The sequence below is a fragment of the Grammomys surdaster genome, unplaced genomic scaffold (assembly GCF_004785775.1).
Source record: "Grammomys surdaster isolate TR1022 unplaced genomic scaffold, NIH_TR_1.0 335, whole genome shotgun sequence".
In the NCBI taxonomy this organism is placed as follows: Eukaryota; Metazoa; Chordata; class Mammalia; order Rodentia; family Muridae; genus Grammomys; species Grammomys surdaster.
The window spans coordinates 219,343-228,116 of record NW_021604754.1 but is presented as its reverse complement, the minus strand read 5'-3'; the positions used below and the strand labels follow the sequence as shown (position 1 = coordinate 228,116).

General features: G+C 38.5%; 1 protein-coding gene across 1 annotated transcript; it reads left to right on the top strand.

Moving 5' to 3' along the window:
* The first annotated feature begins 2,067 nt into the window (after positions 1–2,067).
* Positions 2,068–7,671, top strand: Lsm8 (LSM8 homolog, U6 small nuclear RNA associated). The gene is made up of 4 exons (XM_028778435.1): positions 2,068–2,235; positions 3,160–3,200; positions 5,267–5,394; positions 7,215–7,671. Exons 1-4 carry the CDS (start codon positions 2,205–2,207, stop codon positions 7,303–7,305), a joined length of 291 nt encoding a protein of 96 aa, XP_028634268.1. The 5' UTR covers positions 2,068–2,204; the 3' UTR covers positions 7,306–7,671.
* Positions 7,672–8,774: the final 1,103 nt, after the last annotated feature.

Below are 8,774 nucleotides of genomic sequence, written 5' to 3'. Positions count from 1 at the left end.
GGCATGGATAGGAGGAAGTACACCTGAGGCTCAAGTCGAGGGGCTGAACATTCTGTTGACCTAGGTGGAAGGAACAGGGAGGCCTCTGGATGAGAACAGATGTCCTGTGTATATTTCAGCAGTTTGTTAGCTTGTTGGTTTTGTTTCCCATGGAACTGTGGGATCTAAAATGGCTATGAATAATAAACTCGAGGCTGCTGCAGTACTCACTGGCAGTCCTCCCACATTTACCTCTTGTCTCTGCTGCTTTTCCTACCTTTCCTATAATCGTCCTCACTCCCCACCCAGGACTGTTCCAACAGGCTCCAGCACAGTTCCCTCAGGTAAAAGTGCTGTGTAATCTGATACTGAGTTTGATTCCTGGGGTCCTTAGGTGAAAAGGGAGTACTGACTTATGAAAGTTGGCTTGTGACTTCCAGACCTGTACCACGGCCTAATCATACAGGAATGAACACACACACACACACACACACACACACACACACACACACACACAGTAGATATACACTAATAATAAAATTTAAAACAATTGGTTATATATTGTTGATTAACACATTTCTATAGTTGAACTGGTTAGATTAACAGTCCTATCTCTTCTTACTGTTTCTACCCTTCTGTGTCATCAACTGCTATTACCATACCACCCATAAATTGTCATATGTCCCATTTCCTTTCTCATCTTCTAATCACACTTCTTTTTTTCTATCCTTTCTATGACTGGAAGGAATCAGGAACTCAGACTGAGACTCATGATAGATTAGCTTCAGTTCCAGTCCATTTCCCTGAAGTGTATTTACTTGTTCCTCAAGTCCTAAGTTAAATCTTATCTTGAAAAAAAAGTTTTCCAATACTTGTACACATCTTAGCTCACCCGTTTTTGAAGCACATAAATTGTGAGCCCTTCTTCTCACCCCATTAGAAAATACAACACACAAACTGTTAGAATAAGCTTTGGGGTGACGAGACAATTTTTTATTTTTTTAGGATGCAGTCTACTTTTAAAGTCCATCACAACAAAAGAAATAATCCATTATTAGGTGTGCAGATTTGCAGATTCCTAACAACAAAAGAAATATTCCATTCTTAGGTGTGGAGACTCCTAACATCCAGTTTTGAAGTGAAAGTATCACTAAATACATTAAACATTGTAGAACTGGAGGGAGTTGGGGAGGCTTGGAGGTCTAACTCATTGATATGGGGGCTTTTGAACACTTGCATAGAGTACACAGCCCCCACACACACACGTTGAGAGGGGGAGGAAGGAAGGGGAAGGGGGAGAGAGTGTTAATTCTACGTTTACCAAGACATGAAAAAATAATAGAGCTGTGGTAGGATCTAAGTAAACTCAGGTCTAGAAGAGGTGACGTCATGTGACAAAATAGCGACAACAATGATCAGGGACAGAATTAGTCAAGCCTGGTGCTTAGCTTACACCTTTCTCCAATTAGTTCTTTCACAGTGGTACTGTAGGCTTTATTTATTGGATTTTACCCGAGGAAAACTAGGTCTTGAGAAACCGATGGAAGGTGGCCGTCTATTTCTTAAGGAAAGCTCATGCACGCTCGGCAATTTGGGTTTCGTTTTTTTTAAAGGTCGTTTTGGACACTTGAAGAGCCAAATTCATTATACACAAACATTGTTTATACAGTTGTAAACGCACATCACGGAGCTATAACATGCTCCCTTTGTACTGGGCTACTTGGCTTTTAAAACTTTTCTGGCTCATGCGGGAGAAATCTAGAGCTAACCCCACCCTACATCTACGTGGCTATGAGAACGGAGCCTCTCTCCTTCACTAGCCAATGTTAACATCTTCATCCCGTGTGTCTTCCGGCAGAAGGTGTCTTCCCACGCTACCTTTAGTAACTACCACAGTGCCTTCCCGTCCGTTATAGCCAATGTGTCTCGGTCCAGCCCACCTTCTGTGACAACGCCAAACTTTTGCCTGCCCCGCCTTTATCGCCCCTTCCATCGCCACCCGGAAGCTCAGCGGAAACGCACTGCGCATGCCCACTAGCCAGCACCGCCCGCTTCCTGTTTGACCGGCTCTTTATCCTTACTGATTCGTCACCGCTGAGGCCTCAGAGTCTCGCGATATTTGCGTTCGCCAGCCGGCGCGAACCTGGACGGGTTTCTGGCGGACGGTGTTTTGTCTGCTTGTTACCGATTCCTCTCAGATTCCCGGAACCTCCGGGCCCAGCAGCATGACGTCTGCCTTGGAGAACTACATCAACCGTATCCTCGGGCGGGCTGCTGCGACGGCTCAGGCCGCGGCGGGGGCGGGAGGGAGCCCGGGAGGCCGGAATGATGGGCGGTGGGCGGAGGACCCGGGGTGGTCGGGATTCGTGGAGAGAGTTCCCGGATGGACCTGGGGATTTTTTCCACCCACAGCACGGATCTCCGTGTAGTTAGAACTTTTCCTGCCCATAGCCTTTGACTCTGTATGTTCCAACAATGGGAATAAGATGAACTGTTTCCCCAAGGACTTCCAGTTTGTAGATCCTCCACAGTCTTGCTGTTTGTTCGGGATAGACAGATGCTTCTTAGATTTGGATTTCGGGTCCCATACCTCCGCTTGAAATGTCTAATGCGATAGAAGAAAAATAAATCTTGTGATGGTGTTTAGCTAGTGGCAAGTAGCTTTTAAAAGCCCAGATGGGATTTTAAGTTAGGATTGCTGTTCTAAGGTCAGGGCAAAAACATTGCACGGAACATATGTTCAAAGTGGGAACCATAGTTATATACAGAGAGCTTTGAATGATGCAAGAATTATTTGTACTTGATGGCATTAATTATGACAGGGTCTTGGATGAGAAGGGTCTTACCATGCATGAAGTGATCCAACATTGATTAGCACTCATCCAGGTTTTACTCTAAAGGTTAAGAAATGACTTGCTCAGTGTCAGAGCTTAAAAACATTGCTGTTTAAGCCAGGGTCAAATGGTCACATACTATACCGGTCTCCTGGCTGATGAACTGTTTTCAAGGTACAACTGAAACAAGTTTAAAAACTTCACTTTTCTTCCTCAGGAGCAGTGACAGTGTTGAATCCTAGTTCTGTCTTTTTTCTTTTTTAAGTAATTGGAACCATTTCCTTTCCAAGCTGAAAGTTTTCAGTTTGTATTCTTTAAGAAATACTTTCCTTGACTCGGTTCTCAGGGACTGTTGCTGTTATTACTTCTGATGGGAGAATGATTGTGGTGAGTAACATTTTCCTTTTCCTCTTTCTTGAGGCTTATTGATTGTAAAATTGAGGTAATGTTACAGGCCTAATGGTCAGGTACCACAGCATACCTGTTTTTCAGTGTTTTTAGGATTCAGCTATTTAACTTTATCTCTTGGTGCCTGTACAACTTTTCTAGTCAACCTGGAAGGCCTCTGATCTGAAATACAGAGCTGTGTGAAAAGCTGATTTGTTTTCTTCTTGCATCTCTTCCTTCTATCCCATTTCGTTCGTTTAACTTTGAGAACTTAAAGGATATTATGTGGGTGCCCTAATAGGTTGCTTATCACTGAGGAGATTCAATCTGAGAAATGGTTCTTCAGACTAATGAATGGTTTTGGAAACCTAAGTTAGCAATGACTTCACTAGTGGTACAATCTTTGGGACCATCGCCTGATCTACTATTTCTGATTGAAATATTTCCTGTGTGACTGTAACTTGATCCCATGTTATACCATTCTGTGATTTTTTTTTTTTCCTTAAAGATTTATTTTTATTTTTGCTCATGGTTGTTGTGCATGTTTGCATGAGTGTCTGCCGTATGTGTACAGGTACACAAGGAAGCCACAAGAACTGAAGTTGCAGGCAGTTCTGAGCCACAATGTGTGGGTGCTGGGAAGGACTCTGGAGATCAGTATGTACTCTTATCCACTGAGCCATCTCTTCAGCTCCTTAATATTCTTATGAATCCTTTTATTCTTCTCTTTCATGAGCAATGCCAGTCATAGTGACATAGACCAGATGCATATCATGTGCTAAGGATTTGTGTGTCATTTAGTCTGACATACAGTCTTATGAAGAATTACCACTTACATTGTTATTAGGAATCAATCATAGAAAAAATGAGTTACTTTCCCAGAGTCAGTATAACAAGTGACAGAACTATATAGTGCCATCAATGGTATTTTATTCCAAAACCAAGATTACTCCCTTTGCTTGTTCTTAATAAAGGAAACAAATATGTAAGTTTTTTGTTTGTAGTTTGTTGTTGATGTTGTAGTGGTGGTCAGTTCATAGTCTATAAATTTGTAAACTGTAGGCGATTAGGAAGTCTTATTACTGTTAAAGATAGTTTGTAAATTGCTGATTTTTAAAGCCTTGTGTTTAAATTTCTTGTTTCTGTTACAAAAGGTTTATAGAAAAAAAGCTGAACAAAAGCATTGATATTGACTAGTTCTATCTTTATCACAAAGTCGTCTGATAAAATATTTGTGTATAAAATGAAGGCAAGAGGACTTTTCTGGGGTTATGTGATAACCCGCATTTACTGACTAGTATAGTAAATAGCCTAATTTGTTGGTTTTTTTTTTTTTTTCAGTTTCTGGATTCCAAGTTTCTATTTATTTTATTCTGATTCTATATAAACTAATTTGGATCATAAGTTTAATGGCAGACCCAAGAGATTAGCCAGCCAAATCCAAAATAAGCTATTTTTTCAGAAACATGAATAGCATTTCTGTTTTTCTAGAGCCATACAACTTTTCCTGCTTATTTTCGTCCATTTAAGTTTCTGATTATTTCGGTTCCAATATCTCTACTGTAATATTGACAGAATTCAGTTAGACATATACACAAGACACAGTGTTGGCAGCAAGGAGATATACAATATTAACTGTAACTATCACCTAGTTTGTAATAACATTGTGTACAACAAAGTGGCATAGTTACTTTGTAATCTGGCTCTGGAACTAGTTTTGTTTTTCAGGATCTACTATTTCATCCATGAAATAAATCTTGAATCATCATTTTTCTGGAGTACTTTATTTGAAATGGGCAAACCCAAAATACTGTCTCCAAAGAAGAAGGAACGTGGAAGTGATTCATGTTGAGTGTTTCTTTAGCACGTGACCTTTCCCTAAGAAGTACTATATAGTGGTCTTTTGTATTGATGGTTCCTCTTATTATTAACTTTAAAAAAAAAATCATTTCTCCTTAAATCTGTCCTGTTTTATTTCATTCTTAAGTGCTAGTTCCTAGACTGTGTGAGGTTACTTACTTAAGAATAATGATGCCTGCATCTCTCCCCCCCCCCTCTTGTTTTAGGGAACACTGAAAGGTTTTGACCAGACTATTAACTTGATTTTGGATGAAAGCCATGAACGGGTGTTCAGCTCTTCACAGGGAGTAGAACAAGTGGTGCTGGGGCTCTACATTGTGAGAGGCGATAATGTGTAAGTACGCAGTCATTCTGAGCACATTCTCACTACTGGTATGCATGCTTTATGGAAGAGAGAGTTTCTCCAACAGATGTGATGTCATGTGTATAATAGAATTGTGCACTTGTTTTGTACATACAACTTATCCTATATAAATTCTAAGTTTTTATGTTGAGATGCCTTGGGAGTCAAATAAAGTGAACTCACAAACCAAACATTTATGTACTGAGATGTCATGTGTATTTACTTATTTGAGAATTGGGGCTTGAATCTAGAATCTTGTACATGGAGAACAGGCAGTCTACTACTGAGCTGTGTTCTCTCTTTTTACGTCTTGAGACCAGGCCTTCCTAAGTTTCTCAGACTGACCTTGAACTACTACCACAGCCTCTGAGCATCCTAAACCACCAGTGTGTGTACCTAGATATATCCAGAAAGGGCCTTGCTTTGTATCAAATTCTTCCTTAAAGAAGCTTCTTAACATTTTTGAAAATCTCTTTAAAAAATCTCCCATTTGAGTTTTTTAAGATAACTCATGCTCATTTAGCTGCTACTGTTTTAGAAGTGGATGTACTTAAATTGTGTCCCAGGAAACACCTGTTCTTGTTGAATTTAGGACACTGACAGTGGAGTTGGAGATTGTGAGCAATGCTGTTCAAAGTAGTGTTTTCTGACGATGGGAAGCCTCACGTCTCAACATTTTCCACTGTTACAGCTACTTGCTTTGTGTAGCTATGGTGTGTCTGAAAAGTGGCTGGTGACCAAAGAACTAATTTAAATTTTGACTTTGGGGTTATTTTGTTTGTTTGGTTGGTTTTGGAATTTGTTTTGGTTTATTTTTTGTTTTTGTTTGTGAGTATTCAAGGCTGACCTGGAACTTGCTACCTAGCCCAGATTTATTTCATTTTCCTTTAGCTTCCCAAGCTTAAGATTATACATATAATCCATCTTCCATGGCTAAAATTTAAATTTAATTATATTTATGTTTTTAGAATACTATGAAGAGTCAAAATATGACTAGAGAACAGCAAAAGATATTAACTAGGAGGTTTGAAGGACTGTGTAAGATGTAGGAGAAGGGATACTGAATTTACTCTGTGGATATGCTTAAGTTTAATTTGTTAATGAATACTGTAAGCTTATTTTGAAATGAACACATGCTTTAGTCACTTTATCTGAAAACTGTATTTAGGTAAATATGATCAATTGAGTCTTGATTAAAATTGTGTTTATAAAATGGTCTCCGGAAATGACGTTTCGGTTAGATGATAAGGTGAGAGTTACGAAGGGTGATCCAGAGCAGAGGGCCAGGTCCCCTGACCACGCAGTGCTGATGAAACACTGGCAGTGTGTGGACTGTTGGGTTAGTATGGTACCTCTCGTGTCTATGGAAAAGAAACCAGAGGTGAACATTTACCCTAAATCTACTGGGCCTAGAGCCTGCTTTTAGGAGCCCATGAAAACAGACTTAGAGTTCTAAGAGTTTTTGCAAGTAAGTGGATTAGAGTCTGGTAGTAGCGTACAGTTAGCCCCCCTATCACATGAGGGCTTTGTTTGTTATATGAATGCTGCAGATCAGCTGTCAGTTTGACTCTTCACAGTTACATATGTTCCTGTAGTGCCTTCACACTGTTTCTTCAGTCATGACTTATGGGTAATTCACTTAGTGATGAAGTGGCTTTTGCTTCCCACCTTGTGTTTTTACTGCACCTTCTCAGTTTCACATGCTTCAGAAGAATGAAACAAGGTGCTGTACTTAATGAGACTTTAGAAATGTATGTAAGGTTATTATAGAAATGTATTTAACTTTGTCTTTTTTCCCATACTAATAACAGAGCAGTCATTGGGGAAATAGATGAAGAGACAGATTCTGCACTCGACTTGGGAAACATCCGAGCAGAACCTCTGAACTCCGTAGCACACTGAAAACTCAGTGTGTAGTGAGATGTCTGTAAATCCTGTACAGAAACGTCTTATTCTGAGAATGCTGTTTAGATTTTTTTATGAGTGTATAATTGTGGATTTTTGACTTCATGTTGGTACTCTGTAATATGTAATTTAAATATTTCTACATTTTTATTGGGAAACATTGCCTAAATTAATAATAAATGTGGTTGCCTGGTTTATTTTTCTACCAAATGATACAAAAATCTAAGGATCATTTTGAAAACTTAGAAAATGCCATTACTTTTGGTAATTTAATATTTATGGGAAATTGGCTGTAAAGAGAACTTAGGCTATTATTGTAACTTATACATGCAAATAATAGTAATAAAACACACATTGCCTTTTGTGGTTTTCTTTTTTTTGTTGTTGTTGTTTTCTTTTTTTTTTTTAAAGACAATTACCAGATAGTAAATTGTCTTCTACAGGTAACTGTGTCATAGACTTCATCTCAATGTACTACAGTTCTCCAGTAGAAAAAATTGTTCCTTAGGTCTAAGAGGTGTGTATAAAAAATTTGGTTGAGTAACAAAAGTTAATAGGAAATTAGGAATGACCAAGAGTTTGTAGATAAAACTTTAGATGCCGAATAAAGTCACGAGATTTGGTATATGAAAATAGATTCTCTACCTTAAATGCTATTGTACTATTGAATTTTTTAAAAAAAAGTATGGGGAATGTCTCTATAAAAAGGGCTTTTGTTTAATGTGGGAAATTAGTTATATCAGAAGCAGTGCTGTCTGCTGTCTCTCTCGTTGCTTAGTCCATGAGGGCTACTTTGATAAACTTTTAAAAAAATTCATAGAAACAGTGCTGTAAGTCATATTTAAATATTTTAAACATTCATAGAACTCATCAGTTTAATGTGTGTGCCAAAATGAGTGGGTATCTTAGTGATAGAATTGAGAAACGTAGACATTCTTGTAATTCAAATAAAATTTATGTTTTTAGTATTTTTCATTTTTTAAGTGAAGGTACAAAATTTTCTGTAAAGATGCAACTAATAAAAATTTAAGAGCTATGCCGTCTCCATAACAGTTGCTTGCCTAAGCAGCCACAGATAATTCATAAGTGTGTGGTTTTGGCTGTCTTCCCAGTAGAACTTCATTTATGGAGCAGGCTGGCTCTATTTGGCCTGAATACCATAATTTTATGAATTAACTAACCTAACGTCAGTTCAGAAGGGAATGATGATGCAGAGTTTGTAAGTTCTGAGAAGGCTTATAGAAAAGACTGTCTTCAGAGTTTAGAACCAACTTTGTTGAACACTTTAACATCCAGAACTCTTATATAGTCATTTTGGTTAAGTAAAAACAAACCTTGTGAGGAAGGGGTGGAAGTAAGATAAAGTTACAGACATGGCATCATGACACTTTCCAACCTGTAATCAGTAATAAAATGATTGTGATGCAAAATCGGTAAAGCCAGTGAGGTTAGGAACTGAAAGAGAT

What these genes read in the sequence shown, in the direction of transcription:
- Lsm8 (XM_028778435.1), top strand. Translation starts at nt 2,205, where the DNA reads ATGACGTCTGCCTTGGAGAACTACATCAACC. An exon ending in CTTGGAGAACTACATCAACC is followed by an intron (nt 2,236 to 3,159) that starts GTATCCTCGGGC and finishes CTCGGTTCTCAG; the next exon opens with GGACTGTTGCTGTTATTACT. An exon ending in CTGATGGGAGAATGATTGTG is followed by an intron (nt 3,201 to 5,266) that starts GTGAGTAACATT and finishes CTCTTGTTTTAG; the next exon opens with GGAACACTGAAAGGTTTTGA.